The sequence below is a fragment of the Macrotis lagotis genome, chromosome 6, assembly GCF_037893015.1.
Source record: "Macrotis lagotis isolate mMagLag1 chromosome 6, bilby.v1.9.chrom.fasta, whole genome shotgun sequence".
NCBI classification, from domain to species: Eukaryota; Metazoa; Chordata; class Mammalia; order Peramelemorphia; family Peramelidae; genus Macrotis; species Macrotis lagotis.
In genome coordinates, this window is record NC_133663.1 from 69,386,394 (window position 1) to 69,402,604 (window position 16,211).

At 41.4% G+C, this 16,211-nt stretch overlaps 1 protein-coding gene across 13 annotated transcripts in view; it reads left to right on the forward strand.

The window, feature by feature from the left end:
• The window catches only part of TNS1 (tensin 1), a 324,376-nt gene that overhangs the window by 168,435 nt on the left and 139,730 nt on the right, over nucleotides 1-16,211 (forward strand). For 11 of the 13 annotated variants that reach the window (XM_074191391.1, XM_074191392.1, XM_074191394.1 and 8 more), the window contains 2 exons: nucleotides 13,437-13,478; nucleotides 14,816-14,866. Coding sequence is in view for 5 of the 13 variants with exons in the window: in XM_074191393.1 (XP_074047494.1) it covers nucleotides 13,437-13,478; nucleotides 14,816-14,866 (93 nt within the window). In the remaining 8 variants the exon portion in view is untranslated. The other 2 variants (XM_074191401.1, XM_074191402.1) reach the window with 2 other exon arrangements.

Consider the following 16,211-nt stretch of genomic DNA (forward strand, 5'->3'; position numbering starts at 1 on the left):
TTGGAAGACATGCCTAATAAGTTTGCTGATCATAAAATAAGCATAACACTGATCCAGGCAGTTTATGATAGACCAAAATTAAGAAGGTGAAATTTAACAGGGGTAAATCTTAGATTTTAAAAAGTTTAGATTTAGATTAAAAAAACCAATGGCACAAGTAAAAGAAAAAGGAAACCCGATTTGACAATTCATAGAAAAAAATCTTAGAAGCCTTCTTTGGTCATAAGCTGAATCTAAGCAATACTGTCATAGAAATGCCTTAATACAAATTTAGATTTCATTAATATGCATGAGTATTCAGACCACAGTGGGGAACAGCCCTTCTTCACTCAGCTCTGGCCAGATGATATTCATAGTACTCCAGTAAAGTTCTTCTCTGATACCTCATTATGTTATGCCTTGCGTATTAGGAAGCTTTTTCAGAAAGATGAAAATTCCCACAAGGCTACAAAATCAGGAAGACTTAAAATATTGGGCTCCGGAAAAGATTGTTTATTAAAAATCTTACACTGAATGTCATTCAAGGAGCAGCCTAGCTTATCTTGGAGATTGTCATCTTGACAGACTCGAACAACCTAGTGCTGATTTTTTTTTTCTGGCAGAGCAACTCAGAAAAAACAGTTTTATTAGAGAATGGAGAAATCACAGTCTACATTGGTGTCCAGTACAGTGACTGACACATAGTAGCTATTTAATAAATATTTATTGATTGATTGGTCAAGGATGGGAATAAATGTGAGGTAGGGAGTGCTAGAGACCTAAGAGGTATATAGTAACCACCCGGACATAATGATGGATTTTTGAAGAGTTTGGCTCTTGGTGTCATATTTTTGGGAAATATATTGTAAATGAACCAATGAAGAAGCATTAAGCACCTACTGGCTATTGGGGAAATTAGTAAAGAAGTAATCTCTGTCTTTAAGGAGTCTACGTTTTTAAATGAAAGACTTGGCACTGAGAATACATGAAAAATAATACAACTTGTCACCTCAGATGACTTGTAATTTAATGGGGGGTAGGTAGAGGATTGGGTGAGGAGATATAGTACTGTATGAACATGTGAGTAAAATGCTAGGTTGGGAGTAGTGGAAACAGATGAACTCTAGACAAAATGACATAAGAGAGTTAGAGGAGGAAGATATCTTTAATTAGGTGGCTATATAATGAAAGCTTCATGGAGAAGGTAAGACCTAAACTAGTCATTGAAGAATGAGAAGGATCTCAAACAATAGAGATGTTGATAGAGGGATCTCCACGTATGCAATTGCACAAAAGTAGGAGAGTAGAAGATAAACCTACTTCAGGAATATAGAACAGTCCAGTTTGGTTTGAGTGTAGAACATCCAAAGGGAAGGAAAATTTTAAAAAGATCCCAACCAGATTTTAGAGAGTTTTAAATGTTCAAAAATCTATAATGGTCCCCCATTTCCTATTGCATATAGCATTCCAAAATGGGGAATCACTATAGATTTTTGATTAAGAGAATGAGGTGAATGGATCAGAGCTTGAGAAGATTATTTTGGTTGTTGTCTTAAGGATGTGAGATAGGAGATGGGGTGACCATTTAGGAGACTGCTCTACAAAGCCAGGTGAGAGTTGAGGCACCTCCACTGAGGTGGAATGATAGCAGTGTTAAGTGAAGAGGAGGAAAAAGATGAGAGTGACAGTTAAAAAATAAAACCAACAGGATATATAAATTTATTAGATAGGTGGGATCCAGGAAGAGGAAGAACTAATGATGATTCTAAGGTAATGAACCTGGGTAAATGGAAAGTAATGGTATCTTCAAAAAAATAAAAGGAAAAAGAAAGCTGGGAGAAGGGGCAAGTTTGGGTGGGGTAATGAATTTAGTTTTTGGACATACTGAACTTGTGAAGCCATGGGACATACAGGTGGAGATGCCCAGCATGCATTTAGATATAAGGGACTAAAGCTCAGGGGAGATAATGAGGCTTCATATGTAGATGAGATAGTCAGGGGTTAAAGTGGAGCATGTTAAAAATAAGGAAAAAATAAATTACACTTATATAATAATAATTGACTTTTGCATAATGCATTAGAATTTGTTAATGCTTTCCTCCCAAACAATTTTGTGAATGAGGAAGTTCTTTTTCTTCCATTTTTCAGATGAAAAAATTAGATTGAGAATTTAAGTGACTTACCCATGGTCCCATATGCTGGTGACACCATGCAAGAGATCAGCATAGGCTTGATTAATTGAAGAAGACTTCATGTTGGAGATATGACAATGAATGAGTGGAGTTCATATAAGAAGTGGGAGGAGAGGAAACATTTGAGGTGAGGGGAACGCCAGAAGAAAGGGCTCTGAGATAGCAACAATGATAATGACAGTAGACATCTAAATCATACTTTAAAATTTGCAAAGAACTTTATATAATTCTTTTATTTGACCCTCACAGCCATCTTGGAAGGTGAGTGCTTTTATTATTTCCATTTTATAGATGAAGTCACTGAGATTCAGAAAAATTAGGTGACTTGCCCAGAGTTACCTAGCTAGCTGGTGACTCAAGTAGGTACCTTCTCAATTCTAAATCCAGTTCTTCATTCACTTTTTATGTGCCTTTGACTCTGGGAAGATCAATGACTGAGATGGCTGAGGGGACATGCAGAGACTGGCCAGATGGAACAATGGTTACATTTTCCAGTAGTTGGAAAATCAGTTTGCGTCGATAACCAACCTTGAAAACCAGCAGTTTCTGGTGAAAGGAATGTAAAGAGTCTGAGGAACTATGGAATGCTGAGATGCAGGAAAGAAAATAGTCTTTACTTCTGTTTGTTTCCACTATAGTGTCAGACTTAAATTCAAATCTGGCCTCAGACACTTATTAGTTGTGTGACCAATCACCTAACCTCTATATGCCTCAGTTTCCTCAGCTGTAAAATAGGAATAACAATAACACCCACAGCTGATGTGAGGATTGAATGAGCTAATATTTATAAAGTACTTAACACAAATAATAGGTAACATATAAATTCATCCTTCTCCCTCCCCAATACTGAGGGGATTGAACTTCTGAGGATGGTAAAGAGGCACCATTTTTGTTATATGCTTGGTTCTCAATGTCTGTATCATGCATTCTTCTCTGAGATTGGGACTTGGGGTATGCATTCAGCTTATATTTTCAGACAGGCAGCCAGATGTGATTTCAGTTTTGTCAACATGTGTTTATTTTCAATGTTTACTCCTATTTTGGTACACACTATGTGGGAATATTCCATCTTGACACAGAAGATACCTGTGAACACATTCCCACAAAAAGGGTCAGCATCCTTAGGACCCAATATTAAAGCCCACAGACAACTACTTAGAGTTTCCCATCCCCCATTCTCTGCCTTTTTATGCTTATTGCATTCTTTTACACAGCCAGGAATTGGCTAGTTCAATTCAAGATATACCAATTCAGTTCAATTCAGTTTAGTCCAATCCAATCTCATCCAATATGTACAATTAAATTCAACTTGATAAACATTTATTAAGTGTCTTCTATGTGTAAGACACTATTCTAGGCTGTGGCTACAAGGTAGAAATGAATCAGTCCCTGTTCTTAAAGAGTTTTCATTAGCTTCCTTCCTAATATCCACTCTCCCAAATGTCCTGGTGACATTCTCTCTCCCCCCCCCACTCATATTGAAAGGTATCACTTACTCTCATCTGGGCCCAGCATCACATGGTTTTTCCAATGATTATTACAGGATTTTAGACTTGATACATTAGAAAATGGGGAGCCAACACAGATTCTTGAGTAAGGGCGTGACAAGATGAGAATCATTTAAAACATCAAGAGGTTTGTTTTAAGAAGTAGCTGGTTGGGTATCAGTGGCATATGCTGGTAATCTGTGCAAGTAGGAGAGTAAGGATGAGGGTGAAGGTTGTCTTGAGATGGGGGGATTCAGAATGTAGAATTAAGCCAATTTGGCATCTGTACTGTGACTGGCACCAATATGATGAACAACTAGGAAGGGCAAACCAACCCAGGTTGGGAAAATGGAGGTCAAAGCTCTTGTTCACCTTATTAGTGGAGCTGGATCTGTGAATGATTGCTATACTCTCAGCCTAGGCAAGATAAGGAGATTGACTTTTAAATAAAAAAATTAACTGTTGGTAGGCAGGATGGATTATGATGTGAAGAGACTGGAAGACAACTAGACTAGGGTGGCAGCAGTAAGAATAGAAAGACAATCCAAGAAGCATTTATAAAAATAAATATTTATTGATATCTTTTGGTTTTACATTATTGACCTTTTCCACTTCTCTCTCTCTAGAAAACCATCTTTAGGAACTAAGAATTTTTTAAAAGAAGAGATAAAAATCAATAAAATTCATCAGCATAGCAGAAAAAAAACTAACATATACAATATTCTTAATCCACACTCTTTCCTCTGCTAAAGCATGAAAGAAGTTTCTTTTTAAATCTGTTCTTAATGGCCAAGCTTGGTCTTTAGAATTTTGCAGAATTTACTTCCTGTTGCTTTGTGGTTGTCATTATTTCTACTTAAATTGTTAAGGTATTTATTATTATATTGTGTGTATATTATTTTCCTGGCTCTGCTTACTTTGTCTTGCATTGTTTATATAAGCTATCTGAATATATCATGTTTGTCATCTCTTTTATGAGGATAGTGTTCCATTATGGTGATTACCACAATTTGTTTAGGCACTCCCAATTAATAGCAACAACTTTGTTTGCAATTCTTTGCTATAACAAAAAAAAGAAATTGTATAAATATTTTGGTGAATATGGAGATTACATTTTTGCCAGATTCATCCCTTCCAACACTTCCCTTCTTTGGAGAATACATGTGCAGTGACTCTCTTGGTCAAAGGGTTTGGACATTTTAATCCCTTTATTTTCTTAATTGAAATTTTGAAATTATTTTCCAAAATGACTAATTCACAACTCCACCAACAATGCATTAGTATCCTTGTCTTTGGACAGCGCATCCAGCATTTATTACTTTTATCTTTAGCCATCTCTTCCAGTTTGCTAGAGTATGCATAGCTTTGCACTGATTTTTAATTTTCTTATTATTTGCAATTTGGAACTTTATTTATTTTACTTGGCTGTTGCTTGCTTGCAATTCTTTTAAAAATTACTTAGGCATGGGGCAGCTAGGTGGCGCAGTGGATAGAGCACTGGCTCTGGAGTCAGGAGTACCTGGGTTCAAATGCAGCCTCAGACATTTAATAATTACCTAGCTGTGTGACCTTGGGAAAGCCACTTAATCCCACTGCCTTGTAAAAAAAACAGACAGACAAATAAATAATTAAAACCTAAAAATTACTGAGTCATGTCCTTTGACTTCTTTTCTTTTGGTGATAAGTGGTCTTACCCAGAAACATTTTGAAGGAAGAATAAAGAAGATTTATGGGGAGAAAGAACAGTTTATAGAAGGATTATGGAATGAAAGTGGCTGGAATAACCCAGCCTGGAACAGGGCCAGTATGTTGAAGCCAGCCAGAGGGAGCCAGCATAGACTGGTGGTAAATGTGAGAGGTGAATAGGGGAAGTTGTTTGTTGAAGTGAGAAGAATCTGGTTATCAAGTCAGGAGACTTGGTCTTGGTTCTAGTTCTGTCCATGCATGTGTGCGTGTGTGTGTGTGTGTGTGTCTTTGTGTATGTGTGCATTTGTCTGTGTCTCTGTGTACATGTGAGTTTGTATACGTATGTGAGTGTCTCTGTGTGTTTGTGTACGTGTCTCTGTGTGTATGTGTGTGTTTTTGTGTGTATATATGAGAGACAGAGAGAGAGAGAGAGAGAGAGAGAAGAAGAAGGAGGAGGAGGAGGAAGAGGGGGAGGAGGAGGAGGAGGAGAAGAGAGAATGAAAGCCCCCCCCCCTTTGGATCTCCTTATTTTTATCTATAAAATTAGGCAGTTGGATTAGGTCCCTCCCAGTTCTCACTTTCTGTGTTCTGGGTCACATAGCATCAGAATTTCAGTAGGAATCAGTGTTTTGGATCCCTTAGAGTCAAAAATTTTTGAACTGGAAGGAACCTTAGTGATTAGTTCAACTTCTGAATTTTACCTATGAGGAAACTGAGGCCCTTAGTGATTAAATAAGTGGCTCAAGGTAACAAGTGGTGGGACTGGGGTTTAATTCATTCAATTAATGGACGCTTATTAAGCACCTTCTATGTGCTTAACATGTTGAGTTCTGGGAATTGAAAAAAAGGCAAGGCAGATTCATGTTCTAATGGCAGGAAGAACAATGTGCTTTTAAATCCAAATTCATTTCTCTTTCTTCTTTAGTAGCTAACAAGTGGAAATTATTCATTTGTTTGCTTGTTTGTTCAATCATTAGTTCATTTTATTTATTTTTATCTATCTATCTGTCTGTCTGTCTGTCTATCTATCTATCTCTTCTCACATCTAGTGGGACTGAGAGAAGTTTGACTGGGAGGAAATGGAATTGAGAATTTCAACTTAAACCTTAGCACACGCTCTGTTCAAACCCTGACTAAATAATCTGGTATGATCAATGGCTAAGGTAACTAAAGGAGAAGGGCAGTGAATGGGGTAGGGGAGGGTCTCCAAGTGTTGTCCTTGACCATCTCCTCCAGTCCACCCTCTAGTTCGAGTTAGCGACCACTAGCCATGGCCTCAAAGTTTGCTTTCCATTTTTCAGTTGACTTCTCCCAACTTTCCCTTTTCCTGTTGAGGGCCCTGCCACCATCTGTCCAGTGCCACAGGCACATAATCAATTGTCAGCTTTGTCATCAACAGTGCAGCTCTCATTTAGACCCCTTTTCTTCCACTGATATAGCTACCACCTTGGTTCTGGGCCTCCTTGCCTCTCATTTTTACTATTGCAGGAACCTCCCAAGCAAGTTTACTTCTTCCAGACTTCTCTCCCCAACCAGCGCTTCCTCCATCCAATTGTCTAAATTCAAGCAGAGCTCGAACCACATTATTCTCCTGTTCAAGAATCCGCAACGGCTGCCTATGCTGCTAGGATATGACTATCCTAGACTAAAAGACTTTACTTTGGTCTTAAATTCCTCCACAATTTGACTGCAGCCTACTCTTCCAGATTTATTTCACATTGCCTTCTTTTATGCATGCGATGGTTCAGTAACAGCATTCTATATTCTGTCTCTATGCCTTTGCCCTGAGAGTCCTCCATGCCTAGAAGAATGTGCTCTTTTCTCCTTTTATCTTCCTTCCTTGAAGACTCAGATCATGGATTGAATGTATTGTCCAAAGTTACATGACACACGACCAGCAAAGTTTAGGAAAATTATTATAAAACTTTCGGCTTAAGAGAAGGATGCCCTTCCACTCCCCTTCCCACCCTATAGGCTCTTCTCCCACTTTCTTCAGCCTCCTGATTGGCTTGAGATGCCATTGACCTCACAGTTCATTACTGTGGTGGCCCTGTGATGTCACATGCTTGGGTTGGGTTCTCTTGGCAGGCTGTACTGGCCTGAATTCCAGTACTCCCAGGGGGCAGTGTGGGGAGAGTTTTTGGGGGGTGGGAGGAGGGAGCAGTTTTGGCACAGGGAAGGGAGGGTGTGAGGAATTTCTGGACGGAATGTTCTTCAGGAGTCTGAGAGCATTCTGTAGCCCCCAAGCTCTGGGATCCTTCCCTAGCACCCTCTCCTCCATGGTTATGTGGCCCTTTGCTTTCTCTCTTGGTTCAAAACACTTATCAACCCACAGATGCATTTTTTCCCAGCCCACCCTCCCATTAGGCTACTCAGATCTTTCTTACATAGTGATTTTGAGAACTGTAGGGCCTTCCAGCAAGCCATTTTAGTCATCTCTTTGTCTAGAGGATGGGTCTTCTTTTAGTCCAAACAGATTTATTTTTTGGGGGGGGGGTTGTGGGAGGACTGATAAATAGGAGGAATGATAGGGCATTACTGGAGCTCCATTCATCAAGTACAAATTCAGTCTCAATCACTTAGCCTTTGTCTGCCTCAGTTTCTTCATCTGTAAAATGGGAATAATAACACCTACTTCTCAGAGTTGTTGTGAGATCATCTTTATAAAGTGTTATTAAAAGCTCATCATTATTAAGTCTCAAGGAAAGAAGACAAGCTGCCCAAAGACACTCTTGTAGCCCCTGGATGTCAACTTCAAGAAGTCCTACCTTGTGTCTAAGCCCCAATCTTCTCTCTTACTTATTGCAGGATTGAAATGGGCTTGACAAATGGGGTTGAAGCATAATCTTTAGTGTTCAGAAAGATTTGTTCCAAAGAGAAAGGTGACCATCTTCATTGAGAGTGGCGCAGGAGCAAGAGGAATTTAGATTAGGAAAGCTCTTTGGAAAGTGAGATGCCATGATGCCCCTTGTATGATTGAGATGGATTAGGAACAAGGAGGCAGGAGCATAGCGAAGAAGATAGCCAGAAGATCCGATGACTCAGCTTGACTGAGCTTGGGAAAGAAAGTAGCAGGATCCCAAGAGGCCAAGACTTTGACCTTAAGAGTGGGGAATGTCTCCTGCCCCCAGGGTAGGGCAGTGTGACTGGGGGTGGGCAGCAGAGGTGGTCAGGGTCACTGCTTTGGCTCTGTTTTACATGCTTTTTAGCAACAGGGGAAAGGAAGTAAACAACCAGATAATATAATCTGCTTCCAAGCCAGAGCCTGGCCTGGCCTGGATGGGAGACAGCTGTGGGCAGTGCAAAGTGCAGGGGAGGGGTGTCCAGGAGCCCTGAGTTCTAGTCTAGTCCATAATCATTGACTAAGTTGTCCAGCCCTGAGCAAAAGTCCTTTTATCTCCCTCAACCTTGTTGTTTTCATCTGTAAAAATGAAGGTGTCAAACTATCAACTTATAAAAGCATTTTCAAAGGTCCTTTTCATTTCTTCTTCTGAGGTTTTAAAGAAATGAAACAGTATGCAGATTCATAATTGTTTGTTTGTTTGTTTTTTGCCCCTGGGTGCTGACCCAGAAATCTATAGATACTCCCTAGACATAGGGACACTCCATAGACAGTCTTTTAGATGATTGAAAGACATTGAAGTCCAGAGTTAATGAATTCAAGGGGGCTGTAGAAGTTAGGGGAAAAGAGGGAGGGATTAGGAAGCCTTCCCATACTTTCTTCTAACCAGCTTTACCTTCTTCTCCTTAGCTGTGGCACTCCCTCTTCCACCACCACCACGCTTTTGACTTTTTTTCCTTTCTTTACTCTCATGCAATCCCTTCTTTCCTTCAATATTTAGCTTAAGCACCACTTTTTTAAAGGCTTTTTGCAAGGCAAATAGGGTTAAGTGGCTTGCCCAAGGCCACACAACTAGGTAATTATTAAGTGTCTGAGACCGGATTTGAACCCAGGTACTCCTGACTCCAGGACTGGTGCTCTATCCACTGTGCCACCTAGCCGCCCCAAGCACCACTTCTACATGAAACCTCTCTTGATTTCTCCTCTGCCTCATCTGCTTTTACCCTTCCTCCACATGTTTCTTCTTTATCTGCACATATACCATTGTCTCCCTGCTAAAATGTAAGCTCTTTGAGGGTAGGGGACTATTTCATGTTTGTGTTTATACTCTGAGTACCTTAAAAAGTTCCTACCACCTCACATGTACTTTATCAATGTTTGTTGATCAATAGTCAAAGTGTAAAGAGACCTCTGCTGACAGACCTCCAATGAATATGGGATTGATCTGTAGAGAAGTGATGGAGCCACCCCAGACTTCATGCCTTCCTGATGAGGGGCCAACCTGTGGGAAGTTTATCCTCCTCTCCTATCAATCTCATCCTTGACTACCCATGAGAAATCAAGAGCCCCAGGGTCTGGCGTCGTCGGGGCTATAAAAATAGAGAAGGAGGGAAACTGAGAAATAGGACGCAAAACCCAAGAGATTTGGTGATGGTAAGAGTGAGGGCATTAGTGGAAAAAGAATGGAGTGGAAGAGAGCCCAGCAAGCATGCTGAGCTATGTTTACTAACATTGTAAGAAAACTCTGTGTTTAGGTTGGGTGGGTTTGGGGACATTTTTTTTTTTTAGTCCTCAAAACAACTCAACTTAGTGAGTATAAAGCAACCCAAACAACGCTGGCAAGCCTCAACCTGTGGCTGGCATCCAGTTGGCACCAAAGGAAGATGGGGGGGTTGTGAGGGGGTGGTGGAGGGGATGGTGTTCAGATGATTGCTGGCAGGCAGAGAATAGTTTCTGTGGCCCCGCTGAGTCTTGTGGTTTCTAATATTGACATTGACTCCTTGATTGGGAGCATGCCAGGCTCAGGGTGGGGCTGGGAGGGCAGGCAAAGGTGTGTGTATGGGGGGGGGGCAGCTGGCTTTTGGGGAGAAGTAGCTAGCCTTGAGGAATCTTGAGTGACCTCTGAGATTGAGGAATGGGTACTGGTGGGGATGGGGTTAGTGAGGAGCCCCCCAATCATAGAGACAGGACTAGGAGACCCAGCTCCTGGGTGATCAACTAAAACATGGGTCTGACCTTATCCAGTGAACTCCAGGGCTCCCCATCGTCTCTAGGATCAAATGTAAAATCCCTCGTTTAGCTCTTAAAGTCCTCCATAACCCGGCCCCTTCTGACCTTTCTGGCCTTTTTGGCTCCTTCTGTCCCTCTCCTTTAAACACCCTTCCATGAATCAAACAGCATGTAAGCTATTCTATTTACCAGATGCCTATGTTCGACTCTTATGTTTCACTTGCTGCCTCTCATGCCTCGAACTCATTTCTTCATCTTGTACTCCTGACTTCCCTGACTTCGGGTCTCAACCAGTTCTGCAAGAAGCCTTTCCTGACTCCCTTTAATGCCAATGCTTTCTTTCTACCAGTTGATTATCTTTAGCTTGTTTGTTCTGTCACCCACATGTTTTGAGCTTCCTGAGGACAGGGACTGTCTTTTGCTTTTCTTTCTATCTCTATTTCTTCATATAGTGTTTGGTACATAGTGAGCACTTAAATGTTCATTGATGGTTTGAAGACAAGATTGACTCTAACAGACTAGTGGCGCCACGTCCTTGACCCAGTTGGACTCTCAGAACACTCAAGTAACGTGGAGGAGGAATGATTTCAGGTGTTCATTTTCGGGCTTGTTTAATTCTCTTCCATTCTTCCCATATGAGTTAGGTGTTATTGGGGTGTCAAAAGCCCTGCTCTATGGGGCTATGTAATTGGGAAAGGCTACCCCCCCACATATATATACTGCTAAGGACTAGGAGGGAAGCAGGCCTGAGAGCCACCTACCTTAAAGGAGGGGTAAGAGCAGGCTGAAAGCATCAGGAGAAGGCTGCCTGGGGAACGTGGGGGTCTGAAGAGTGACTAGAATTTCAACATGTGATAAGGATACATGTGTGGATAAAACTGAAGCCTTAAGAGGAATTTGGAAAACATAATCGAAAACCTGTCTCTTGGGGCAGCTAGGATAGAGCACTGGTCCTGAAGTCAGGAGGACCTGAGTTCAAATGCAGCCTCAGATATATGACCCTCGCAGCATGACCCTGACTGCCTTGCAAAAAAAAAAAGAAAAACAAGAGAAAGAAGGGTATCTATGAGAATATCTAGTTGTAGGATGATAGCCCCTAAAGATCTAGTCTAATCCTCATTTTACAGATTAGGGAACCTGAGGTAGAGGGAGGTTAAAGTTTCTTGCCTCAGGTCACAAGAAGGTGGCAAACCTGGCATCCAAACCCAGGTCTTCTGACAAGTCTAGGATTCATTCCCATAGAGATTTTCTGCTACCTAGCTGGGACCCTGCTACCAATCCTAAGTATTAAGGAGGAGGAAAGAGTCTCCCTGAAGTTCTCACATCTATTTCTGTCTCCAGGCAGAGACTCTTTCCTTAATCCCCAGTAGGATGTTGTACAGGATGAAGGAAAAGGGGAAATGAGAAGAAGAAAGATTCTCCTGCTCTGAGAGAGATGCTTTCCTGACCTTATACTTAATCTCTGATTTTCCTGTTTCTACTTTTTAGATCAATTGATTTTCCCCAACCCTTGGGAGGGAGAATGGGGTCAGAAAGGCAAAATTTCTCCTTCCCATTTTACAGAGTGGCTAACTGAGGCCAAGGAGATTGGCCAGTGTTCTTCCCATGAGTTGGAAGATAGACCAGGAATTGGAAACTTGCTTTCCTAGAATAGAATGAGCTAGGGATGTGGTGGAAGTCTTTCTTTAGATGCCTTTAAAACAGGAAGGAACTCTGTTCATGTGGAATTAGGGGAAGGACCATTAACTAAAAAGTGCAATGACAGATGGGATTAAAAATATTAATCTAGTAGAGCCTATATTAGATTGTTTTCTGTCAGGGGGAAGGGGGGAGGGAAGGGAGAGAGGGAGAAAAATGTAAAACTCAAAATCTTGCAAAAAATGATTGCTGAAAACCACTATTGTACATGTAGTTGGAAAAATAAAAATATTTTAAAAAAATAATTAAAGGATCTCAGATTTAGAGCTGGAAGGGAGCTTAAAGATCATTTTATTCAACCCCTTGTTTTAAAGTTGAGGAAAGTGAAGCCCTCAATGTTACCCAAGTTTTTTTTTTGTTTGTTTGTTTTGTAAGGCAATGGGGTTAAAGTGACTTGCCCAGGGTCACACAGCTAGTAAATATCAAGTGTCTGAGATCAAATTTGAACTCAGGTCCTCCTGCCTCCAGGGCCAGTATTCTATCCACTGAGACTCTTGGCTGCCTCATGTTATCCCCCCACCCATGTTACCCAACTTGTAAGTAGTGAGGAGCTGGAAATGATTGAAATCAGATTTCTAGTTTTACATCCAATGATTGTTCTACTATAATATTACTGCTGAAATTATTTATTGAAACCAATCTAATGTTTTCAGCATTAAGATAAGTTACAGAAGGAAATTACAGAAGTGTTTGTGACCTGATCTCTGCCCTCAAGGAGTCCACAGTCACAATCGGTATGATCTCTAGGGGATTTAGTTTCCCCATCTTTGAGTAAGAGGGTTCTGTGTTGATAAACCCATCAGATCAAAGACTCTCATGGCCTTTATTTTGAGCCCCTGGGTAGGCGTAGAGTGGAGGAAATGAGTCCCTTCAGTTGTATTGTGCTGATGATCAGCTCTTCTAGCGCTGACAGAGATGAAGGGAAATGGGCCTCCACCCTGCAGCCAGAGGGAGTGAGGCATGAGGAAGGTGTGACCAAGGTCCCGTCTGATTGGACTGGAGCTGAAAGCACTGGAAGTTAAGGTCAGAGAGGTGGACCCAGTCAGACCTTGAATGGCCTTGAGTACTAGCACTGACATTAAAAAATGTTTATTGATAGACTGAGTACTAGATGTGTGGCAATGGGTAAGTTACTTCACTTCTGCTGCCTCCGTTTTTTCATCTGTAAAATGGGGGTTCCAATAGTATCTACCTCCCTGGTTTTGTTGTGAGGATCCCAATATTTATAAAGCACTTTGCAAACCTGATGATGATGATGATGATGATGATGATGATGATGATGATGTTTCTCATGCTGACTTCCTTCTCTGTCCTTGTCCACAGCCCATTAAGACTGAGAGTGCTCCGAAGAATGTAGTAGACACGGTGAGTAATGGTAGAGCTGGCCGGGAGGGCCTGGGGAGGGAATTCTGTGTAGCAAGAATACACTGAGCAAAGTGTGTGTGTGTGTGTGTGTGTGTGTGTGTGTGTGTGTGTGTGTGTCTGAATATGTGTGTGGGGAATGGGAAAATATATTTGAGATGCATTATATTTCTTCTTTAAAAATTCTGCCTCCTTTTAAAATTTAGTATTTTATTTTTCCCCAGTTGGGTATAAAAACAGTTTTTAACATCCATTTTAAAAACTATGAGTTCCAAATTCTCTCCCCTGGCTAGCAAGTTGCAGTATATCTTTAGAGAATCTTGCCAGGGTTCCTTTTGGCAACTTTGGGGAACTGGCCATGATGTGGGTGATGTTTGGAGTTGGGTATCGGACCATTCCAAATAAAATCAGAAATGTGTAGCAGGAGAGAGAGAGTCAGGTTAAGAGATGGCATGGGGGAAGGGAGATGAAACTCCTATGGAGAGGATGATGTTGCAAGCAAGTGGTTAATCAGAAGGCTTTCTTTATGAAATATGCAGAGGGTGAGAAAGCCAGTAGGTCTTTTCAAAACATTTTATACTTAGCCATGAGACATCTCTCCAGTGCTGCACCAAAAAAGGAAGGAAAGAAACTGGCTGATGCTGCAGCAATTAGGATTGAGGTTGGAAGCAGGAGTCATGTCTTGATGTGAAAGGGCTATGGACAGGGACTGAAATTGGTGACAGAAGGTACCTTTCCTAAGGAAAGTCAGGAGGATATCCCATTTGTCTGGACTGGTGAGAGGGGCAGAGAGCTAGGACTTAGAATCAGGAAGACCTGAGTTTGAGTCCTACCTTAAACACTTACTAGTGATATGACCTGGGTAAGTCACTTAATCTCCATTTGCCTCAGTTTCCTTATCTGTAAAATGAAGATAACAGCAACTGATTCACAGGATTGTTGTGAGGATCAGTTGAGATAACATGTTAAGAGAGATAGCTTACTTAGAGGCAGGGAAGGGATGACATGTTTAGAGAGAGGTACATGGCCTGGTAGATGAGTAGTGGACATGGAGTCAAGAAGACCTGAATTTGAATCTACTTAAAGTATTTGTGAGATTGAGCAAGTTGCTTACCTAACCTTGCTCAGCAATGGCATCTCATTCATAGATTAGTTGGGAAGACTAAGGGAGATAACCCATGTAAACAGCTTTTGCAAACCTTAAAGGATCTGATGATCCCTGAATGCCTTGCCAGATTTCTGAAAGGCACTGATTGGTTCTGTGATCATCACAGTCAAATAAATAAAAGTTTGATTTCCCTGCATCTTTCTCTGACTTCCTTTTCTCTTTTTGTCCATAGGGGGAAGGAGCCTTCCGAGGTGGAACCACACTCAAGAGCCTCGAGCAAGAAGTAAGTTTTGAGGATAGACTTTAAGTCCATCCTGTATGAGACTGGTTGGAGACAAGATCCATTGAGAAATGGAATACCAGAATGGGGAAAGTGAAGAGGAAGGGCAGCTCTGAAGCCTAGATTTGTTGCATTTGACTTTTCAAAGGGGCTCACTCTAACTGAAGAGAAGGTATATAGATTATGGGATGCATCCTTCTACTCAAAATCCTTTGATTCTCTGATTACAAACTGTATTTTTGCCTATGAGGTGAAAGCATGAACATTTTAGCTTATCCTCAGGTATTGCCTTTAGCCAATTGAGAAAAAAGGAACCCTGGTGTCCAGATTTTATTCTTCAAACTTTACTCATTGATTCCTCTCACCTCTACTTTTTTAATTTTTTTAAAAATTTTATTTAAGGCAGTGGGGTTAAGTGACTTGCCCAAGTTCACACAGCTAGACAATTATTAAGTGTCCGAGGTCGGATTTGAACTCAGGTCCTCCTGACTCCAAGGTCAGTGCTGTATCCACTGTACCACCTAGCTTCCCCTCACTCTGCTTTTTAACCCTAGGGTAGGGTGGAAAGGAAGGAGTACAATCTAGAAATAATGTACTACTCTTCATTTACACAGAGGAAAGGACAAGGGAAATGAGCCTGTACTGTAGCAGAAGGGACTTGGGCCTAGATAAGGAAGAACTTCCTGCCTTTTGGGGGCCATAAGATAAAGGGATGGGTTATCAAAAGAAGTTGTGAAGTCTTTCTTTGTGAGGAAGGGGAGGATGGCAGCAGTCTCTGTTTTATGTGATATGGGCAGGGAATAGATGTTTGATGAATCTCATGGAGCCTCATGGCTTCTTCAGGCTCTTCTGCATCTGCTTTGGATTCCTTAATCATTGGAAACCCTTAAAGGAAAAGAGACCCAGAGAACAGGTAGAGAGGGATTGTTTTGGGTCCTGCTGAAGGACAGAGACTATCTATTCTTCATCCCGTAAGGCCAGAATCCCAGAGGTGGTCTTTCTTTTGCAGTACCCTCTTTTTTTCTTCTTGTCTCTCCACCCATCCTCAGAGGATAAGGGAGTGGTTTTGGCAGTTGGCACAAGGAGAGTCGTTAATGGCACGAGGCTCTATCATCTGACAGCTGTCTGACTTGCTGGGAGGAGGGCTAAGGGCGGGGGTTGGAGGATGGACAGGCAGCTCAAGCGTTGCTTCGTGCTTTGCTTCTCCCTGTGGGGCTTTGGAGAGACCCTGGGGACCAGTTCTTATGTCCATGAAGGAAGAAGCATTATAAACAAAGTGGATTAAAGCTCAGGCTTGGGGTATCATGCATGTTGCTGAAGTGGGTGATGAAGACTCTAGCTAAGGTAA